At 41.5% G+C, this 23808-nt stretch overlaps 1 protein-coding gene across 1 annotated transcript in view; it reads left to right on the top strand.

Annotated features, from left to right (window-relative positions):
• The first annotated feature begins 3298 nt into the window (after nucleotides 1–3298).
• Nucleotides 3299–23808, top strand: part of EHD4 (EH-domain containing 4) — an 88064-nt gene continuing 67554 nt past the window's right edge. Inside the window, exon 1 of the mRNA XM_010848007.1 lies at nucleotides 3299–3666. Coding sequence (XP_010846309.1) covers nucleotides 3434–3666 — 233 coding nt within the window. The 5' untranslated portion in view covers nucleotides 3299–3433. The remainder of the gene's footprint in view (nucleotides 3667–23808) is intronic.

Here is a 23808-nt window from a genome sequence, read left to right as displayed (position 1 = left end):
GGACCGCCAGGGAAGTCCCTGTTTGGTTTTTTATATATGTACTACTTTTAATAGAATTTTTTAGAGTACTTTTAGATTCACAGCAAAATTAAGTATAAAGAGAGTTCCTATGTATCCTTTATCCCTGCAATACAGCCTTCCCACTATTGACATCCCACACAACCAACATCCTGCACCAGAGTGGTACATACGTTACCATTGATGAACCTAACCTACACCGACACATCACTGTCACCCCAAATCCATAGTTTACATTAGGATTCACTCTTGGTGTTATAGATTCTATAGGTCTGGACAAATGTATAATGATATATATCCACAATTACATCATCATACAGAATAATTCCACTGCCCTGCTGTTGCTGCTGCTGTTAAGTTGCTTCAGTCGTGTCCAACTCTGTGCAACCCCATAGACAGCAGCCCACCAGGCTCCCCTGTCCCTGGGATTCTCCAGGCAAGAACACTGGAGTGGGTTGCCACTTCCTTCTCCAATGCATGAAAGTGAAGAGTGAAAGTGAAGTCGCTCAGTCGTGTCTCACTCTTAGCAGCCCCATGGACTGCAGCCCACCAGGCTCCTGCGTCCATGGGATTTTCCAGGCAAGAGTACTGGAGTGGGGTGCCATTGCCTTCTCTGTCCACTGCCCTACAAACCTTCTATTCTCTTCCTACTCATCCTTCCCTCCTCTCTAACCCCTGGAAACCACTGATCTTTTTATAGTCTCCATAGTTTTGCCTTTTTCCAGAATGTCATACTGTTTCAATGATACAGTATATAGCCTTTTTAGATTGGCTTCTTTCACTTAATAATATAGATTTAAGCTTCCTTCACATCTTTTCTTGGCTTGGTAGCTCATTTCTTTTTAGCTGAATAATATTTTATAATAATAATAATAATATTGTCTAAATGTACCACAGTTTATTTATCCATTCACCTAGATAAGGATATCTTAGTTGCTTCCAAGTTTGGGCAATTATGAATAAACCTACTGTAAATATTTACATGCAGTTCTTATATAGACATAAGTTTTCAACTCATTTGGGTAAATACCAAGGAGAGAAAATTCTGAATTATATGGCAAGAGTATGTTTATAAGTGTTTGTTTTTTATTTATTAAAAAAAAAACCCCCACATTGAAGTCTTTAGTTTTTTGCTGACAAAGCTATCAACCTTTTTTCATAATTTCTATCTTTGGTTTTGATTAGAAAGGTTTTTCCCTTCCAAAATTTTACAAATCTTCAGTAGCTTCTGAAGTAGTAGTTCTTCTAGTAGGTCTATGGTTTTATTTTATTTTTACATTTCAAGCTTTGTTTTACTTTGATGAGGCAGCTATCTAACTAGATTTTTTTCTTGGCTTTCTTGTCACTTTCTTAGTCACATATAGCTCCCTCTAAATGTTTTATCCACAATTCCAAAAAAGTTCCCTTTTTACAAACGAGAAAATTGAGGCAGAGAGACAACTCATTGCATTCAAGATCACATAAGTGTAAGTGTTAGTCACTCAGTCATGTCTGACTCTTTGCGATCTCATGGACTGTAGCTCACCAGGCTCCTCTGCCCATGGGATTCTCCAGGTAAGAATACTGAAATGGGTTGCCATTTCCTTCTCCAGGGGATCGTCCCAACCCAGGGATTGAACCTGGGTCTCCAGCACTGCAGGCAATTCTTTACCATCTGAGCCACCAGGGAAGCCCCTAAGATCACATAGCCATTAATTTATATAGTCAGAATTCAAACCTAGGTCTTTTGATGCCAAATCCTGTTCTTTCCACCACAGCCCTGGTACTCAAATTATGATCTATGAACAAGCAGCATTGGGCAACACCTGGGAGCTTGTTAGAAACACAGTCTTAGGTAACACCCCATACCCACTGAATCAGAATCTGCATTAATATCAAATGTGAGAAGTCTGTTGTGACTATTTCCCCCAGATTAGAATACATCAGAATCATCTGGGAATAGTTGTTGAGCTTCATCCTTCCCCAATATTTTAACTCAGTAGGACAGGGGTGATGACCAGACATCTGCATTTTAACAACCATCTCAAGTTTTCTTATGCAGGTACTCCCTTCCCCACCATCACCAGCACCACACTTAGAGAAATGCACAGAAACAACTGAGACATTCTAAAACTGTAACGTAGGACACCAAAAGTGATGGCTGATTATTTCTCCCTATCTCAGTTTAGATATATCCTTTAGTTCAGTTTAGTCGCTCAGTCGTGTCCGACTCTGCAACCCTATGGACTGCAGCACGCCAGGCTTCCCTGTCCATCCAGCTCCTCGAGCTTGCTCAAACTCATGTCCGCTGAGTCGGTGATGCCATCCAACCATCTCATCCTCTGTCGTCCCCTTCTCCTCCTGCCTTAAATCTTTCCCAGCATCAGGCTGTTTTCCAATGAGACAGTTCTTCACATCAGGTGGCCAAAGTATTGGAGCTTCAGCATCAGTCCTTCCAATGAATATTCAGGACTGATTTCCTTTACGATTGACTGGTTTGATCTTGCAGTCCAAGGGACACTCTAGAGTCTTCTCCACCAATGTATCCTTATCACCTGAGAGACTGCTACAGGCTAACAGTAACTCTTTTTATGTCAATATGTGGCAGTGAGGTTGTAATAATGAGGATAACTAAACCTTCAAATTTACAGAAAATCACACAAAGAAAATTAAGGGCAAAAAGCCTTCACTCGATCCAGAAGTTTGTGGAGGCAGCGTGGAGAAACATTTACCCAAGTATATTGAAGTCTACTATCCCAACTTCAAATTTTGTCAATTACGTCTTTGAGTCAGGGTTTCCTCACAGATAAAGTCAGAGTAATAATAAGCTGCCAGTAGGTAGAACGAAGTCTCCTGTTAACTTTTTTAACTTTTGTCCCCAGCATCGTAGGGCTGGGATGAAAAACATCCCAGGAGACTAAGCAGCCTCCAGAGGCGCGCGCGCGCGCGCGCGTGTGTGTCTTTCTTTGCCGGCTTGTGTGAGTATGTTTCTTTGCCAGCTCAGATTTGCCCAGAAATCTACGCCACCTGGCTAGAGGTGGGGCGCGGGCAGCCAACCACACCCGGCCCCTCGGTTCGCCGGTCTGCGCTGGCAAGTTAGAGAAACACCCTCTTCCTCGCCCAGTCCTCCAGAAAGACTCCGTCATCAACAATTCATTAAGACACTCGTCTCCATTGGCTGGCGCCTCCACTCGCGCCGGCAGCGGTCCAATGAGAAAGGACTTGAGAGATCCTTCTGAATAATGAACACCCTCCCGTGACGTAGCGACCGGAGACTGGCTGAGATGGCGCGAGGCGGGGCCAGCTCGGGCGGCGGCGAGGGCTGTTGGGGCTGCTCAGTTCCAGCTGGGGAGGGTCGAGCCCGGAGTGGGGTCGGAGCTCGGGACCGGCACTGAGAGGGCGAGCGCGGGGCACAGACGAGCGGGCAGGCGGCAGGATGTTCAGCTGGTTAGGGCGGCAGGCGGGCGGGCGCGGAGGTACGGGCGCGGACCCGGTGCAGACCGTGACGGGTGGCCTGCGCTCACTCTACCAGCGCAAGGTGCTGCCGCTGGAGGAGGCGTATCGTTTCCACGAGTTCCACTCGCCGGCGCTGGAGGACGCCGACTTTGAGAACAAGCCCATGATCCTGCTGGTGGGCCAGTACAGCACCGGCAAGACCACCTTCATCAGGTAACCCTCCCCGCCCCCTCCGCCCTCCTGCCTGCACACCTGTCCCCGTCACCTAGGTGGAGGCCGTCGTCCTCCCCACGTGCGCGCCTGTTGTCACCAGCCTCCCGCCAGCTTCCTGCAGCGCCCCCTTCTCCTTCGAGGAATCCCCTCTCTGCCGCTTTCTCCAGCTCGGCGCGGCCTCAGGTTCCCCGTGTGAGCGCGGTGCCCGGGTGTCTGAAGCCCTACCCCGGGACCGGCCGCCGAAGTGAGGGCAGGCTCTCCCTACGCGGCCGAGAGGGTCCTCAGAACCTCCCCCGTCTCTGCGTACTACGAGCCCTGCTCCTTGCGTTTGGAAAGGCACTCCTCTGACTGGCTTTATTTATCTTGTTACCCTAGCCTGGGAGCCCCGGGATGGGAGGAAAAGCAAGGCTATAATAAGCACCTTCTTGACGAGCGAGTGAGACCAAGGGCTGGAAATGGGGACAAAGGTGTGGGGTATCAGAATGGATCATTGAGTCAAGTTGGGAAGTTAAGTCCCAGCACAGTGCCCGGCGTATAACTACTTACTGAATGAAAGAATGGCAACAGTAGAGGGTATTGCCCACGCCCCCTTCCATTGCGGCCCTGCATCCCGCCCCCAACACTGTGTTCAGGGGGACCGAGTAGAGAGGTCGCCTTCATTCAGCTCGTGCACAGCCTCTCTTTATCCTGCCATAGGAAGTTAGCTGTGTGTAGCCGCCGAACCAGCCAGCGCCCAGTGGAGCTCAGGGGGAGTGTCATATTACTACTGGTTAGTTTCCATTTCTTAGGTGGGTCATTCCCTTCTCCGTCACCCTTGACAACTGAAAATATTTGTCATGCTTGCCATGTCTCCAAAAGCAAACAATTACTGTGGATGCCTTGACATTCAAATCATATAGGTCCCTCGGAAGTGATTTTTAATGGGAAATAATTTGCATTTTGTAACAGATTGCTTTTTTAAGAGGCTATTTTACTTTTAAAGCAGCTGGCATATTAAGACTCTCTTTGGTTAGGAGACTTGTTTTCCTGGGTTAAACTGTGTGTCCATTGAAACAAAGTGATCATTTTAGGTTTTGGGCCAAGGTTTTGGAAATTGTAAGTTTCTTCATCATTGATGATCAACAGGTGTTCTGCATCTATATTTGGATACATGCCATTTCTATTAAGTAGAGGCCTCTTTTTCTGGGTTCCAGTGACCTACAGTTCCTAAAAATATAGTTGTTACTACAGAAAATAGGTTCCATCCAAAGCTGCAGCTACACAATGAATTAATTCAGCAAAGCAAATAGACTATATTGAAATATAGTTCTCAAAAGTAAGTTGAATGTAAAGGAAGATGAAAGAAAATACTTTTAAATTGCTTTATTTGGTGTTTATTAGTAAGCTGAAAATAGTATTAAATATGTCACCTAAGACACTCAAAATGAACCTAGAAATATTACATAAACTGATACCTTGAAAGATGTTGTAAAATACACTTCAGGGCTCAGTAATACTAACCAATTTAAGTATATAGGCCTATGAAGCATTATGTAGCACAAGAGTAGGAGGTAGACCTTTTGAAATATACAGATAAAGGATAAGAAGGTAAGCATTGTTATAATTAAAATAGTCTCAGCATTGGTGATGGCCTATTCAGAGCACCCTGAGTAGTTCCTCCCATCTGTCCTTGCCATTAGATTGTGTGATTAGGGAGCCCCTGTTAATACTGTGTCAACCTGGATATTATTTGGTCCTCTCTCTGCTCCCACAGCCTGGATAATAAGCAAATCTAAGGCAGGAGAACAAACCCACGGAAACATGTATCCATCTTTTTTTCAGCTTACTGTTTTTCTGTCTCATCATTTGGGGGAACTTTGTGGCATAGCTAAGCATAGTTTGAAGAAGGATTGGGAATTTGGTGACTCTATCCAAGGACTTCCCGGTGGCTCAGTGGTAAAGAAATCCCCTGCCAAGCCGAAGACACGGGTTCGATCCCTGGGTCACTCCAGTATTCTTACCTGGGAAATCCCATGGACAGAGGAGCCTGGTAAGTTATAGTCCATAGGGTCGCAGAGTCAGACACAACTTAGCAACTAAACAATGACTCCATCCAAATGAACCACTTCTCAGGAGGCCCTGGAGCCCCCATGTGCAACACTACAGTGAGAAAGGAGTAACCCTATCAGGAAGTCACTTGCTCTTGAGACCTTCCCTGGCCTAAGTGACTTGATTGTTAGGCATCAGACACAAAAGTGGACCTGTGAGGGCGGAAGAAACTCGGGGTATACCAGAAGGTTGGTGAGGCACTGGAGACCTGAGTTTGATTTCAGAGTGGGGCTAGGAGGAAAAGATTCAGCTTCTGGAAGGAAATACCCAAACAAAAGGGCAGCTGCCCTCTAGAGTCCTACCTGGTACTGGGGGCCAAAAGTGTTGACCCAGGTGCTGACCATCCTGGAACCTGCCTGCTTCTGTGGCTGTCTTTTCTCTGAGGCTGGTCAGTGCCTGGGTGTTTTGTTTCTAGCCCATAAGCACTGGAAGCTCATAATTGGCTATAGGATGCACCTGTCTGCATAGTCAGAGATTCTTATCCACCTGGCTTCTTGCACATCCCCAGAGGTCACTGGTTACACAGAGCCTGCACTAATATAGAGGGAAACTTCTCTCCTTGTGAAGTCACTCAGCCAAGCCTTTGATATTCATTCCACCTTTGACGAAACGTTACTCTTCCTTCCTTTGGTCGCATAACCGGGAAGAATTGAGAGCCCCATTGAAACATGGTGAGCCAGGACTTTCACCAAGAGTGTGGCGTTTTAAGTGTGTCCTGTGTTCTAATTAAAAGGTCTCCTAGGGACTTCCGTAGTGGTCCAGTGGTTAAGACTGTGCGCTTCCACTGCAGGGATTGCGGGTTCCATCTCTGGTGAGGGAACTAAGATCCTGCATGCCATGCGGAGTGGCCAAAAAAAAACAAAAACCCTCCTAAATAGAGTGGATGGAGAGTCTGAGTGTCAAGAAGCTATGCTCACTATGGAAGATGACCATGAGGGGCCCAGATGCAAGGAAGAGGATAGATAGAGTTTCAATGGACTCTCCTCACATGGGTCACAAAGCTGGCCCAGAACTTCAGGAGATGTTTGTCAAAGTCCTTTTGGGGTAGAAGCAGAACAGTCTATTGCCTCATTGACAGTTTTATTTCTCAGAAGACTGAGGATGCAATGGGAGGAACTGGTGCTGCTCTGCCTCTGGGCAGCAAGAAAGAATTGGCCAGAGAAGGAGAAGAGATGGGCATGGGAAAAGTGGCCAAGTCGTGGTAGACTCTTTAACAGCCAATGAAAGCTGAATATTGGCCTCAGCCAGACCTGTGTCCAAAACCTGAAGAAAATAGATTTCAGAGATTCCCCCAGAAAATCCCTGGGCCCAGATGCTGTGAGGGAAGACATTTCCCCTGAGAGGATGTGAGGTTCACCAAAAATCAGTTCAAGCCACACAATTTCAACTTCTGATTTTTAAGAGCTCCACCTTCTCTCTTCTTCCTACACTCTTGTCCTGTTCTCTCAAAAAAATTTATTCTAATGAGGAAAAAAGAAGGAAGTATAGGTTTTTAAAGGGTTGAGAATAAGGCAAGAAAAAGGGATGGAAGGCATGTAGATTGGAAAGAAGTAAAAACATCTCTATTCACAGAGAACATGATCTTGTATATAGAAAAATCCTAAGGATTAGAAAAACCCTTCAAGAACTCTTCAAACAAGTTCAGTAAGTTGTCAGGATACAAGATTAATATACAGGATCAGTTATATTTCTTTCCACTAGCAATGAACAATCTGAAAATGAAATTAAGAAAACAATTCCATTTATAATAGTACTTAAAATACTTTAGGAATAAATTTAACAGAAGTAATGCAAAACTGTAAAACTTTGTTGAAAGAAACTAAAGAAAACCTTAAAAAAAAGGAAAGACATTCCATGTTCATGGGTTGAATGACAATGTTTTTTATTTTTTACTTATTTATTTATTGGCTGTGCTGGGTCTTTGATATTGTGCAAGGGCTTTCTCTAGTTGTGGTTTGCGGGCTTCTCACTGCAGTGGCCTCTCGTCTGGAAGCATGGGCTCTAGAGCTCACGAGCTTCAGTATTTGTGGTGTATATGGGCTTAGTGGCCCCACAGCATGTGGAATCTTCCAGCGCCAGAAATCAAACCTGTGTCCCCTGCGTTGGCAGGCAGATTCTTAACCACGGGACCACTAGGGGAGTCCCGACAATATTTTCAGAATGGCAGTAATACTCCAAGTGATCTTTAGAGTCATTTGCAATCCCTAGCAAAATCCCAACTGCCTTCTTTGTAGAAATTGACAAGCTGATCCTAAAAATTCACATGGAATTGTGAGGGGTCCAGAATAGCCAAAACAATCTTGGGGGAAAGAACAACAATATTCAATTTCTCATACTTCTGATTTGAAAACTCACCACAAAGCTACAGTAAACAGGAAGGTATGACACTAGCATACGGAGAGACACATAGGTCAACTGAATAGAATTGAAAATTCAGAAATAACCCAATACGTGTTTGACAAATTTGTTTCTACAAGGGTTTTAAGACTGAAATTCAGTGGGGGAAATATACCTTTCAACAAATGATGGTGGGACAGTTGGATACCCACATTGCAAGAATGGAAAGTGACTTCTGATGGGCATAGGGTTTCCCTTTTGAGTGATAAAAATGTTCTGAAGTTAGATAGAGGTAGTTAGTTGTACAACTTTGCGAGAATACTAAAAACCACAGAATTGTGCCCTTTAAAAGGGCAAATTTTATGGTATATAAATTATATCTCAATAATATTATGAACCAATTCAGTCTTTCAGTATTAAGCATCGTATGATTTAATTTCCATAAATTCTACAGTTAGTGCCCATCAAGTAATTTCTGCATCTGTGCAATAATTTAAAATGAAAATGGATGCCAGAAAGAAAACACAAAAAAAGTGGAAATAAGCTAAAAGAAAACCAAGGACAAAAGGAACTAAGGAGTAGACCTGAGAAAAAGCAGTGTACAGATAGCCACCGTGCAATCCCTATTTGTTTTTTTCTTTGTATATCCTTGTCAGTATATAAACATTCATAATGCTCAGGTTAATAAAATCACAGTGTGATGTTCTCCTATAAAATGCTTGATAAAGCAGTTATGTTTTAAAACTTTAAATATTAAATATAGCATTAATAGGGAAAAGGCAGGCAGGGGTTCCATGGACAAGGATGAAAACAAGGTTGGTGGATAATACGAAGCATTAAGAAGCTGAAGTGAGGGGGCTGAGACAATATGTCCCCTCAGACAATTAAAAAAAAAATGCCTCAGACAATTTAAAAAAAGCCTTTTTAGGTATGATCAGAACAAGAAAAAGAATCAGGAAGTGATAGGGTGAAGCCTGGAACTCTTCTTGGAATGTTAACAAAAAGCAGAACTACTCAGCTATTATTTTGCTTCCTCCTTTTCTCTCAAAGAAAGTGCTCCAGAGATGGTAGAAGGGAGCCCAGGCGTGTTTGAGAGGGACTCAAACCAGACAATGAGGAGCTCTCTAGGGCCTGCCACAGGCAAGACCCAGGAAATACCCAGGTGGATAGATGGATGGGAGGTCCTTGTAGGAAGAGCTTGCTGCTGCTACTGCTAAGTCACTTCAGTCGTGTCGGACTCTGTGAGACCCCATAGACGGCAGCCCACTAGGCTGCCCTGTCCCTGGGATTCACCAAGCAAGAACAATGGAGTAGGTTGCCATTTCCTTCTCCAATGCATGAAAGTAAAAAGTGAAAGTGAAGTCGCTCAGTCATGTCTGACTCTTAGCAACCCCATGGACTGCAGCCTACCAGGCTCCTCCACCCATGGGATTTTCCAGGCAAGAGTACTGGAGTGGGCTGCCATTGCCTTCTCCTAGGAAGAGCTTGCAGTTGTGCTCAAAGAAAACTGTGTTCTGTGATTTGTAAGAAATAATGAAGAATATGAAAAGTATCAGAAAGTTGGAAGCAGGCAAATGTTCGGTTTTCAAAAAAGGGAAGAAATAGATTTTAAGGACAAAGCTCTACTCTATTCCTCTGATAAGCTCTGCTGCTGCTGCTAAGTCACTTCAGTCGTGTCCAACTCTGTGCGACCCCATAGATGGCAGCCCACCAGGGTCCCCAGTCCCTGGGATTCTCCAGGCAAGAAGACTGGAGTGGATTGCCATTTCCTTCTCCAGTACATGAAAGTGAAAAGTGAAGATGAAGTCGCTCAGTTGTGCCTGACCCTCAGCGACCCCATGGACTGCAGCCTACCAGGCTCCTCCATCCATGGGATTTTCCAGGCAAGAGTACTGGAGTGGGGTGCCATTGCTTTCTCTGGATAAGCTCTAGATTCAGCTATTAAAGAGAAATAAAGGTACTCAGTAGAAGGCAGGCTGGTTCACCCATTAAAAAAGAAAAAATCCTTTAGGGAAACACTGGGGGCCCAGTTGGGTGGTTCTTACCCTTATTCAAGTGCTAGACCCCAAAAACCATAGTCTGTGTGCCAAATACCATGCATTTTGCAGATCGTTCTGAAATACTGAAATATTTAATTTTCACTGTATAGACTGTATTTACAGTATACAATGTAAGCTCATACCTACACAGCCTAGTATTCCTTTCCTCAAATAGTATTGATGTCAGGGATGGGCCCAGCTATCCCAGACTATGGAAAAGAATCAAGCCCTCAGGGCTCTGGGTGACAAGAGCTGTGACAAAGCACAGGGTGGGGTGGGAGCATAGGAGGGACCCTTCATGCAGGTTTGGAGATTGGAAAAGGCATCTGGGGATACAACTTGGAAGCTGAACCCAGCGGAATGAGCAAAAATTCACAGCCCCAAGGGGATAGGGAAGTGAAAGTGAGAAAGTATCCGTGGTGAGGCCCAAGTTTGGTTAACCAGGTGGGTGGGTGAGCTGTCCACTGAGGTGAGGAAGAATGGAGGCATACTTATGAGTTTAGGTTTAAGCCTGTGCATAAGTGGACACCCAGGTGTAGAGTCCAAGAGGGGTCGGACATGTGGGTCTGGAATGAGAGGAAGAGGACCTTGTGGAGGCGCTGGGGAAAATATCACCACGGAGGTGGAGGTGATGCCAGGGAAGGATGGTGGTTCCGAGTCATCTTAGGACTCTCTTGGTTGCAAGTGACAGCAACTCAACTTAAAAAGCCTGAAGTAAAAAGATACACTTTTTCTCATGAAACTGATTGGACCAGAGTGTGCTGGCTTCAGACCCAGCCTGGGACCCCATGTGGTGCCATCAGGACTTGGTCTCTCAGCTCTGCTGTCTCCTCACATTGGCTTCCTTCTCAGGCACTTGCTCATGGGCGGGGGCAGAGCCTCTCCAATTCCAGACTCAAGTTCTGCCAGCTTAGCAACCCCAGTGGGAAAGAAGAGAACCCCTCTCCCCATAGTTTGAGCTACAAGTCTCAAGTTTGGGTTTCATTGGCTCGACTTTGGCCATCTGCCCATCCTTGAGCCAGTCCCTCAAGCTGAGGGAAATGAGTATCCCTGTCTGGAGTGGGGTGGTCAGCCCCTAAGCCTCATGGCCTGATGGTGGGAAGAGGTGGCTCCTCAGAGTACAGCTATCAAAAAGGGGAAATGGATGCTAGACAGGTGAAACAGCAGACGGTCCCCACAAAAGCCAGGGAAAGAGAGGGGGTGGTCAGCAGCATCAGCTGCCTCGGGGAAACAGAACCAGTGGATTAGCCATCAGAAGCCAGGGTGACCTTGGCAAGAGTCAGTAAGTGGTGCTGATGGAAGCCAGGTGACAGTGGGCTGAAGAATGAGTGGGCGGTGAAGCACCAAATATAGAAAATTCTCAGCAACTGGGCACTGAGGGCGAGGAACCATGCCCTGGTCACAGGCATTCCGGAGGTTTGGTTGATGATCATGATCCTGCAGAGTTAGAAGTTGATAGAAGGGGTGTGTGGAGGGGGAGCAGCTGGTGGTTCAGAAGCCCAGGAAGAGGCAGGACTTGGAGCAAGTGTTTTGAGGGATGGGGGTGGTGCAGGACAGGTTGAGTGTGCATTGGTGGCAGCAGTCCCTGCTTGGGGCGATGCTGTCTGTTGGCTTCTTGTCCACTAATTACATCATCTACCTAACAAAGGGCAGCAGTCCCTGAGGATTGGAAGTGACATCTAGATGCTTACTTCTAAAAGACATTCAAAACACCTTTCAAAACCTTGGAGAATTCTGAAATAGAAAGCTGTGGTTCCTGAATCTGTCCGGGGGTCAGAGTCACCAGGAGACCTTCTGAAACAGATTCCAGGGGCTCATCCCAGACCTTGTGAAGTGGAACCTCTGTGGATCAGACTGAAAACTCTGTTTTTGTTATTATAAACTACCTCTCATGGTGATTTTTAGGCAGCCTCTCCCAAGAAATGTTTGGGAACTATTGCTAGAGGAATGTTCAGTTGGTGAAATCTATGACACTGGAACCATCAAGCCTGAGGAGAGAGGCTCACTGGCGGACTTTCCATGGCCTGTGCTCCAAACTCTGTCTGTTCACATTTTTAACAGATGACATAGATGAAGACATAGAAGTCATGATTACAAAACTAGGGATTATGCAGTAAATACAATTCAATAAACAGCCTTTTTCACTTAAGATGATATAATGAACTGTTTCTTGTGTTATTAAGTCATCTTCAAAAATAGCTTATGTCTGCATCATATTCTATTGTACAGCTTGGAACATTGTTTTTAATTTTTTCCCATTTTTTTAATTGAAGTAGAATTTGTTTACAGTGTTGTGTTAATTTCTGCTGTAGAGCAAAGTGATTCAGTTATAACACACACATTCTTTTTATATTCCTTTCCGTTATGGTTTATCATAGGATACTGAATATAGTTCTCTGTGCTATACAGTAGGACCTTGTTGTTTATCCATTTCATATGTAATAGCTTACATCTCGGAGAAGGCAGTGGCTCCCCACTCCAGTACTCTTGCCTGGAAAATCCCATGGATGGAGGAGCCTGGTAGGCTGCAGTCCATGGGGTCGCTAAGAGTCGGACACGACTGAGCGACTTCACTTTCACTTTTTACTTTCATGTATTGGAGAAGGAAATGGCAACCCACTCCAGTGTTCTTGCCTGGAGAATCCCAGGGACGGGCGAGCCTGGTGGGCTGCCATCTCTGGGGTTGCACAGAGTCGGACACGACTGAAGTGACTTAGCAGCAGCAGCTGCTTACATCTGCTAACCCCAACCTCCCACTCCATTCCTTCTGCAACCCCTTCCCCCTTGGCAACCACAAGTCTCTTCTCTATGTCTGTGAGTCTGTTTCTGTTTTGTACATAGATTCATTTGTGCTGCATTTTAGATTCCACATATGATATCATATGGTAGTTTTCTTTCTTTGACTTAGTATGATCATCTCTAGTTGCATCCATGTTGCTGCAGATGGCATGATTTCATTTTTTATGGCTGAGTAGTATTCCATTCTATATACATACCACATCCTGTCCTCCATTCATCTATCGATGGACATTTAGGTTGTTAACGTATCTTGGCTATTATGAATAGTGCTGCTATGAGCAGAGGGGTGTGTGTATCTTTTTGAATTATAATTTTGTCCAGGTATATGCCCAGGAGTGGAACTGCTGGATCATATGATAATTCTATTTTTAGTTTTCTGAAAAACCTTCATACTGTTTTCCAAAGTGGCTATATGAACTTCAGTTTCAGTTCAGTCGCTCAGTCGTGTCCGACTCTGTGACCCCATGAACCGTAGCACGCCAGGCCTCCCTGTCCATCACCAACTCCCGGAGTTTACCCAAACTCATGTGCATTGAGTCGGTGATGCCATCCAACCATCTCATCCTCTGTTGTCCCCTTCTCCTCCTGCCCTCAATCTTTCCCAGCCTCAGGGTCTTTTCAAACGAGTCAGCTGTTCACATCAGGTGGCCAAAGTATTGGATTTTCATCTTCAACATCAGTCCTTCCAATGAATATTCAGGACTGATTTCCTTTAGGATTGACTGGTTGGATCTCTTTGCAGTCCAAGGGACCCTCAAGAGTCTTCTCCAACACCACAGTTCAAAAGCAGAAAAACTCTGATGCTCAGCTTTCTATATATCCCAACTCTAACTTTCATACATGACTACTAGAAAAACCGTAGCTTTGACTAGATGGACCTTTGTTGGCAAAGTAATGTCTCTGCTTTTTAATATGCTGTCTAGGTTGGTTATAACCTTCCTTCCAAGGAGTAAACATCTTTTAATTTCATGGGTGCAATCACCATCTGCAGTGATTTTGGAGCCCAGAAAAATAAAGTCAGCTGCTGTTTCCCCATCTATTTGCCATGAAGTGATGGGACCAGATGCCATGATCTTAGTTTTCTGAATGTTGAGCTTTAAGCCAACTTTTTCACTCTCCTCTTTCACTTTCGTCAAGAGGCTCTGTGCTATCTTGGTTCCAGCTTGTGCTTCTTCCAGCCCCGTGTTTCTCATGATGTACTCTGCACGTAAGTTAAATAAGCAGGGTGACAATATACAGCCTTGACGTACTCCTTTTCCTATTTGGAACCAGTCTGTTGTTCCATGTCCAGTTCTAACTGTTGCTTCCTGATCTGCATGCAAATTTCTCAAGAGGCAGGTCAGATGGTCTGGTATTCCCATCTCTTTCAGAATTTTCCACAGTTTATTGTGATCCACACAGTCAAAGGCTTTGGCATAGTCAATAAAGCAGAAATAGATGTGTTTCTGGAACTGTCTTGCTTTTTTGATGATCCAACAGATGTTGGAAATTTGATCTCTGGTTCCACTGCCTTTTCTAAAACCAGTTTGAACATCTGGAAATTCACGGTTCACGTATTGCTGAAGCCTGGCTTATTTTGAGCATTACTTTACTAGCTTGTGAGATGAGTGCAATTGTGCAGTAGTTTGAGCATTCTTTGGCATTGCCTTTCTTTGGGATTGGAATGCAAACTGACCTTTTCCAGTCCTGTAGCCACTGCTGAGTTTTCCAAATTTGCTGACATACTGAGTGCAGCACTTTCACAGCATCATCTTTCAGGATTTGAAATAGCTCAACCGGAATTTCATCACCTCCACTAGCTTTGTTCATAGTGATGCTTTCTAAGGCCCACTTGACTTCACTTTCCAGGATGTCTGGCTCTAGGTGAGGGATCACACCATCATGGTTATCTGGGTCATAAAGATCTTTTTTGTACAGTTCTTCTGTGTATTCTTGCCACCTCTTCTTAATATCTTCTGCTTCTGTTGTGTCCATACCATTTCTGTCCTTTATTGTGCCCATCTTTGCAGGAAATGTTCCCTTGGTATCTCTAATTTTCTTGAAGAGATCTCTAGTCTTTCTTATTCTATTGTTTTCCTCTATTTCTTTGCATTGATCAGTGAGGAAGGCTTTCTTATCTCTCCTTGCTATTCTTTGGAACTCTACATTCAAATAGGTATATCTTTCCTTTTCTCCTTTGCCTTTTGCTTCTCTTCTTTTCACAGCTATCCGACTAATAGTATTTATATTCCCTCCAGCATTTATTTGTAGACTGCATTTATTTTTAATGATGGACATTTGACTGGTGTGAGGTGGTACCTCATTGTGGTTTTAATTTCCTTTTCTCTAAGAGTTAGTTATGTTGAGCATATTTTCATGTGCCCAGTGGCCATTTGTTTGTTTTCTTAGGAGAAATGTCTATTTTTTAATTGGGTTGGGTATTTTGTTGTTGTTGAGTTGTATGAGCTGTTAGTATATTTTGGAGATTAAGCCCTTGTCAGTCACAGTATTTGCAAATATTTTTTCCCATTCCATAGGTTGTCTTTCCATATTTTTTGTTCATTTGTTTGTTTTTGTTTTTTATGGTTTCCTTTGCTCTGAAAATCTCATAAGTTTGATTAGGTCCCACTTGTTTTTGTTTTTATTTCTATTGCCTAAGAAAACATTGGTCTGAATTATGTCAGAAACTGTTTTGCCTATACTCACTTCTAGGAGTTTTATGATATCATGTCTTATGTTTAGATCTTTAAGCCACTTTTAGTTTATTTTTGTGCATGTTGTAAATCAGCTTCATTGATTTACATGCATCTGTCCAACTTTCCCAGCACCACTTCCCGAAGAGACTTTTTCCCATTTTATATTCTTACCTCTTTTGTCAAAGATTAATTGCCTATAGGTGTGTGGGTTTATTTTTGTGCTCTCTGTTCTGTCCCATTGATCCATATGGCTGTTTTTGTACCAAACCACAGTGTTTTGATTACTGTAGCTTTGTAGTATTGTCTAAAATATGGGAGAGTTCCCTCAGGATTGCTTTGGCAATTCTGGGTCTTTTGTGGTGCCATGGGGGGCTTCCCAGGTGACTCAGTGGTAGAGAATCTGCCTGCCAAGCAGGAGACACAAGTTCAGTCCTTGGGTCAGAAAGATCTCCTGGAGAAAGAAATGGCAACCCACTCTAGTATTCTTGCCTGGGAAATCCCGTGGGCAGGGGAGCCTGGTGGGCTGTAGTCCTTGGGGTCACAAAAGAGTGAGACACAACTTTGCAACTAAACAACAAGAACAACAAATACATTTGGGGATTATTTGTTCTAGTTCTATGAAAAATCTCATGAGTAATTTGATATGGATTGTATTAAATCTGTAGATTGCTTTGGGTAGTATGGCCATTTTAACAATGCTAATTCTTGTAAGAGTGTGATACTATCTTTCCATTTCTTTGAATCCTCTTTAATTTCTTGTATTAATGCTTTATAGTTCTCAACATATAATTCTTTCTCCTGTTTAGTCAGGTTTATTCCTAGGTGTGTGTATGTGTATATGTGTGTATGTGTATATGTATATATATGCATACTTCCTTTCTGATATTTCATTGTTAGTATAAAGAAATGCATTCAATTTCTGAATGCTAATCTTTTATCCTGCTACTTTGCTGAATTCATTTATTAGAGCAGTAGTTTTTGTGCAGAGTCCTTAGGACCTTCTATATATAATATCATGTTATCTGCATATAGTGACAATGTTACCTCTTCTCTTCCAATTTGGATACATTTTATTTCTTTTTCTTGTCTGATTGCTATGGCTAGGACTGCCAATACTATGTTGAATAGACATGAAAGTGGGCATACTTGTCTTGTTCCAGATTTTATTGGAAAGATTCTTAGCTTGTTACCATTGAGTATCATATTGGTTGTAAGTTTATCATAAACGGCTTTTATTATGTTGAGGTGTAGTCCCTCTTTACCCACTTTGGTGAGAGTTTTTATCATAAATTGATGTTGAATTTGCAAAAAACAATTTGTCAAATGCTTTTTCTGCATATATTGAGATGATCATGTGGTTGTTTACTTTTATTAATGTGATGTATTACATTGATTGATCTGTGTATGTTGAACCATTCTTGTGAACTTGGGATGAATCCTACTTGGTCATGGTGTATGACCTTTTATGTATTGTTGGATTCAGTTTGGTAGTATTTTGTTGAGAATTTTTTCATCTATGTTCATCAAAGACCTTGGCCTGTAATTTTCTTTTTTGGTGATATCTTTGTCTGGTTTTAATACCAGGGTGTTCTGGCTTCATAGAATGTCTTTGTGAGTGTTCTCTAGTCTTCAGTCTTTGGGAAGAGCTTGAGAAGAATCACTGTAAGTTCTTTATTTGGTAGAACTCACTTGTGAAGCTGTCTGGTCTTGGACTTTTGTAGCAAGTTTATTTTAGAGTCTATTTGGTCTATTTAAATTATCTGTTTCTTCTTGATTGGGTTTTGGTGGGCTGTATGTTTCTATAAAATTGTCCATTTCTTCTAGGTTATCAAATTTGTTGGCATATAATTGTTCATAGTGTTCTCTTATGTTTTTTGTATTTCTGTGGTATTGGTTGAGATTTCTCCTTTTTCATTTCTTATTTTATTTGGGTTCTCTCTTATTCTTGGTGAGTCTGGCCAGAGACTTGTCAATTTTGTTTACCCTCTTTGATTTATTGATTTTTTTCTGTTCTTTTTTTAATTTCTATTTTATTTTTTCCTCCCCATTGTTTATTATTTCCTCCCTCTGCTGACTTTAGGTTTTGTTTGTTCTTCTTTGTATGGTTCTTTCAAAGTGTTAGATTAAGTTGTTTATTTGAAATTTTTGAAGAAAGCCTATATTGCTATGAACTTCCCTCTAAGAACTGCTTTTGCATCATCCCATCGATTTTGTATAGCTGTGTTTTGTCATTTGTCTCAAGGTATTTTTTAATTTCCTTTTTGATTTCTTTGTTGACACCTTGTTTTCTTAGTAGCATGTTGTTTAGTCTCTATGTAATTGTTTTTTTCTCATTTTCCCTTGGTTGGTTTCTAGTTCATGTTGTTGTGGTCAGAGAAGACGCTTGAAATAATTTCTGTACTCTTAAATTATTTGTGGTTAGTTTTGTGCCTTAGTATGTGGTCAGTCCTAGAGAATGTTCCATGTGCACTTGAAAAGAATGTGTATTGTGTTTGGGAGGAGATATAATGTCCTAAAAGTATGTTTAGTCTAACTTCTACTGTATCATTTAGAATCTCTTTGCTTTATTGATTTTCTGTCTAGAAGATCTGTCCACTGATGTGAGTGGGGTGTTAAAGTCTACTATTATTGTATTCTTATCAATTTCTCCCTTTGTGTCTGTTAGTATTTGTTTTATATATTTGGGTGCTCCTATATTAGGTGCATTGATGTTAATAAGTGTAAAATCCTCTTCTTGTATTGATCCTTTTACTGTTATATAGTCTTTCTATATCTTTCTTTATAGTCTTTGCTTTAAAGTCTATTTTGTCTGATATTAGTATTGTAACTCCTGCTTTCTTGTCATTTCTGTTTACATGAAGTATCTTTTTCCATCCTGTCACTTTAAATCTGTGTGTGTCCTTGGTCCTAAGGTGGGTGTCTTGTAGGCAGCATTTGTAGGCCCTTATTTTTTTATTCAGTCTACCATTCTATGTCTTTTGATTGGAGCATTCAGTTCATTGGCGTTTAAGGTAATTATTGACGCATATGTATTTATTCTCATTTTTAAACCTTGTTTTCCAGTTGATTTTTTGTTTCTTCTTTGTTCCTTTCTTTTTTTTTCTTTTTCTGGTTTGATTTCCTTTTATGCTTCTGTTCTCTTTAGTTTTTGTGAATCTATTTTATATTTTTCATTTGTGGTTGTCCTGTTTTTCATGTATATTAACCCTTTCCTTTATCTGCTTGCTTTAGGTTGATAGTCATATAGGCTCAAACACGTTCTAAAAAGAAAATCTGTTTTCTCTTTCTCTCCTCCCACACATTTTATGATGTTGATCCCCTTTTTTACATCTTCATGTTTATCTTTTTGCTATTACTTGTGTTCATCATTGCTTCTACAAATAGGTGTTTTTTTTCCTTTTTGATCTGAATACTGGCTAATTTAAGTGATTTACTTTCCAATTGTGATTTCCTCTTTCCTATATCCTTCTGCTTTTCTAGTTAGAGAAGACCTTCCAATATTTCTTTTAGGACAGGTTTAGTATTGCTGTATTCTTTTAGTTTTTGCTTGTCTGGGAAATTCTTTATTTCTCCTCCTATTCTAAATTATAATCTTGCTGGGTAGAGTATTCTAGGTTGCAGATTTTTCCCTTTCAAGACTTTGAATATATTTTTCCACTTTCTGGCCTGCAGTGTTTCTGTAGAGAAATCAGCTGATAGCCTTATGGGGGTTCCCTTGTAATTAACCTTTTTTTCTCTCTTGCTGCCTTTAGAATCCTCTATCTTTAATTTTTGCCATTGTTAATATAATATGTTTTAGTGTAGGTCTGTTTGGGTTTGTCTTGTTTGGGACCTCTGTGCTTTCTGTATCTGGACATCTGTTTCCTTCTTTAGGTTTGGGACATTTTCAGCCATGATTTCTTCAAATATATTTTCAATCCCCCTTTCTCTTTCTTCTCCTTCTAAATTCCTATTATGTGCAGAATATCCCACTTTATGTTATCCCATAGGTCTCTTATAGTGCTTTCATTTTTTTTTTTCATTTGGCTTTCTGTCTGCTGTTTTGATTGAGTAATTTCCATTATTCTATCTTCCAGATCACTTATTTGATCTTCTGCATTATTCATTCTGCTGTTCAGTGCCTTTAGCTCAGCTTTTGTCTCAGAAAATTAATTATCTAATTGTTCTTGTCATCTCCGTATAGTTTCTAGGTCCTTTTTACAGCATCATCATTTCTTAATTCCTCAAGAAATTTAAGGATAGCTTTTCTTAATTCCTTCAGTATTTTCATTACTTCTTTTTTGAACCCAGTGTCTATTAGACTAAAGAAGTCTGTTTTATTGTGTGTTCCTACAGGGGAATTCTCCTGGTCTTTAAAAACTTATTGACCGGAGACATACTAATATGTCTTTTGTTACCCGAACATTATTGACCAGAGATGTTTCAGTGTTCACTTACATAACAAATCACTGGCCACAGGCATTAGTTTTTGGAAAAATCCTCTGGTCAGTAATGTATTAACTGGGAGTGGTTCCTCTGCCTCTTCATTGTGCTTATATTTCTCTTACTCCATAAGTGTAGGAGAAACAGTTATCTTCTGTAGTCTTGGAGGGCTATTTATATGAGAGACTATCCCTGCATAACTTGTGTGGGTTTTAATATCTTTTTGATGTGAGGACTGTTTTTGGTTTGGATGCTTGCCTTCCTTTTTCTCGGCATGTGCTGGCTGTTATCCCCTTGATAGGGGTTGTAGATGCAGATGCGGGCCCTCCTCATGGAAGCATGTTTGATTCCAGTAGACTTCCTTTCCCTTTTTTCTCCTTTCCCTTTCTTCCACCCTCCTTCCAGAGCAGCATGGAAGGTGGAGAGCAATAGCTCCAGATTATGGCATAGACTAGACATCAGCGTGCCTTCAGCACATCCCAACCCCAAGGAGTTTAAATTCCACTCACAGCTGGGAAAATAGAGTTGTGAAAGGCTTACCCAGCAAATTCCAGATTCTTGGTCCAACAGGCCATTCCGGTTTCTTGCTCCACTCTCTTAGTAGGCAGATTGGTTACAAGGATGATGTCATCTGAACAAGCAGTCTTGGTAATAATATGTCAGTGCTTTAATTAAGGGAAAGACAAAAATGAAACGAAAACTTAGGTTTCACACTTAAGGAAGGACATAGAGTTTTAAAATGGAAGTAAGTCTGGCCTGACTTAGTTTTTCAGTAACTCAAAGAAGATTATTTAAAGTTATCTTGTAATAACCTTTCATGAAGTATTAAGTGCCATAAAAAAAAAGTTGAGCGCTGAAGAATTGATGCTTTTGAACTGTGGTGTTGGAGAAGACTCTTGAGAGTCCTTTGGACTGCAAGGAGATCCAACCAGTCCATCCTAAAGGAAATCAGTCCTGGATACTTGCTGGAAGGGCTAATGCTGAAGCTGAAGCTCCGATACTTTGGCCACCTGATGCGAAGAACTGATTCACTGGAAAAAACCCTGATGCTGGGAAAGATTGAAGGCAGGAGAAAAAGGGGATGACAGAGGATGAAATGGTTGGATGGCATCACCAACTCGATGAGTTTGAGCAAGCTCTCGGAGTTGGTGATGGACAGGGAAGCCTAGCGTGCTGCAGTCAATGGGTTTGCAAAGAGTCAGACACAACTGAGTGACTGAACTGAGCTTAATGAAGTATGAAAGTGAAAGTGAAGTCGCTCAGTTGTGTCTGACTCTTTGCGACCCCTTGGACTGTTAGCCCACCAGGCTCCTCCATCCATGGAATTCTCCGGGCAAGAATACTAGAGTGGGTTGCCATTTCCTTCTCCAGGGGATCTTCCCGACCCAGGGATCAAATCCAGGTCTCCTGCATTGCAGGCAGATGCTTTAACCTCTGAGCCAGCAGGGAAGCCCAGTATAATATGTAAAAATACTAAATCACTATGCTGTACACATGCAACTATATAATGTTGTAAATCAGCTATACTTCAATAAAAATAAATAAATAGGCTAAAATTGTTTTTGGAAAAGTCCCTAATGTTGGGAAAGATTGAGGGCAGGAGAAGAAGGGGGCGACAGAGGATGAGATAGTTGGATGGCATCATTGATACAATGGACCTGAATTTGAGCAGACTCCTGGAGATAGTGAAGGACTGGGAAGTCTGACATGCTGTAGTCCATGAGGTTGCAAAGAGTTAGGCACGACTTAGACACTGAACAACAACAAAAATTTTTTAAGTGGATATTTGCCCAGAGATATTTATCTCAGCTTTATTTATTTGAAGTATAGTTAATTTACAGTGTTGTATTACCTTCTAGTGTACAGCAAAGTGATTCCAATATATACATATACGTGTATGTACACATGTTCAGTTGCATCTGACTCTTTGTGACCCCATAGTCTGCAGCCCTCCAGGCTTCTCTGTCCATGGAAGTTTCCAGGCAAGAATACTAAAGTGGGTTGCCATTTCCTTCTCTAGGGGATCTTCTCAACCAAAGGATCAAAGCTGCATCTCCTGCATTGGCAGGAGGTTTCTTTACCACTGAGCTTCCTGGGAAGACCTATGTATATGTGTGTGTGTGTGCGCGCGCGCGCGTGCACACACATGTGCACATGCAAATTCTTTTTAAGATTCTTTTTCCGTATGTTTTTATAGGCCATTGACTATAGTTATCTGTGCTATACCATAGCACCTGTAGTTTATGTATTTATATATAGCAATATGTATCCGTTAATCCCAAGCTCCTAATTTACCCTCCCCCCTACCCTTTCCCTTTTGGTAACTGTAAATTTGTTTTCTATCAACATTATTTATAATAGCAAGAAATGGGAAGTTGTTTCAATACACAACTATAAGGAAATGGCAAACTAAATAGATACATACTCACCTCAGAATAGTATGCAGCCATTAAAATTTTTTTTCTTCCAATTTTTAATGGCATGAGAAATAACTAATGGTGAAAAGTATAGATGCAAAGTTGTTTAAATGCTTTGATCTCAATTTTATAATGAAAAAATAATACTTGCAGAAAATGATGGAATGGAAATATATCAACATGTTAAGAATTAATCATTATCCTATATTAATCTTCTGTGCAAGCTGCTTAGCTTGTCATAAACAGTTTTTTTCTCCTATAAGCTAGGGATAAAAATACCTCCTCCAGCAACAATGAGGGTGAAGTGATAAAGCCTATGTGTAAATTGCCTTATAAACTGTACAACATAATTTCATCCATTGTTTGGTGGTATCTGTAAACAGTGGTGGTGGTAGAACTCATTGCTAGGAAATAATTATATATTCTTTACCATTTTAATAAGAGTTTTATGATAATAAATGTTTGATTCTTCTCCCATTTCCATTTCTTGGTATTAAACATGAAGATAGACAAAGGAAATTGCTTTAAAAGCATCATTTCCAGATTCAGGACAAATCAGAATTGAAGACAAACTTTTTCTTTTCAGTCCCTCTCCTAGTGAAATGGTGGATCAGGTATTATCAATAGAAAATACACAGTGTAAAACCCTCCAACATGTTAAAAATAGTTACGCATTTTAACTCACAGACCTGGATTTAAAAATCAGGAAATAAAACTGTTTCTCTGCTGAACTGAAAGCTGTACTTCATATATGGTTTAACACCTTAGTAATACTGAAAGGAACAATTGTTGGAATTAAATGCGCTTTTGAAAATTGTCCCAGATAGAGCAATGAATTGAACCTCAAAACTCTCTGCACAGATGCCAATGTATGCACAAATATTTTAAAATCTTGTTTAGCATGACACAGGCCATTTCTCTAGAATTTGGCTTGAAAATGAAAATATAATGCTCATGGGACTTCGTTGGTGGTCCAGTGGCCAAGACTCTGAGCTCCCAATTCAGGGGACCCAGGTTCAATCCCTGATCAGAGAACTAGATCCTATGTGCTGCAACTCAGACCCAGTGTAGCCAAATAACAAGTAAATAATATCAATAATAATGTTCATAAAACACCCCAAATATATGTGCCTTGTTGCTTTTTGGAGTGCTTACTCAATGATTAAATACCAACTAAAAAGTCTTAGATTTGTGTATTTGTAATGATTCACAGAACCCATTCCTACAAATGTGCGTGTTGGAGGCTGCTAGCCTCTCAAGTCTGATTTAGGACAGGTAGTGCTCTCATAGGACCAATAAGAAATCCTAGGTTCTAATCAACTATTTAATCTATTTGAGCCTTCGTTTTCTTATCTGTGAAATGGT

Source organism: Bison bison, unplaced genomic scaffold, assembly GCF_000754665.1.
Source record: "Bison bison bison isolate TAMUID 2011002044 unplaced genomic scaffold, Bison_UMD1.0 scf7180017864259, whole genome shotgun sequence".
In the NCBI taxonomy this organism is placed as follows: domain Eukaryota; kingdom Metazoa; phylum Chordata; class Mammalia; order Artiodactyla; family Bovidae; genus Bison; species Bison bison.
Note: the sequence above shows the minus strand (reverse complement) of the source record. Positions and strands in the feature narration are given on the sequence as shown.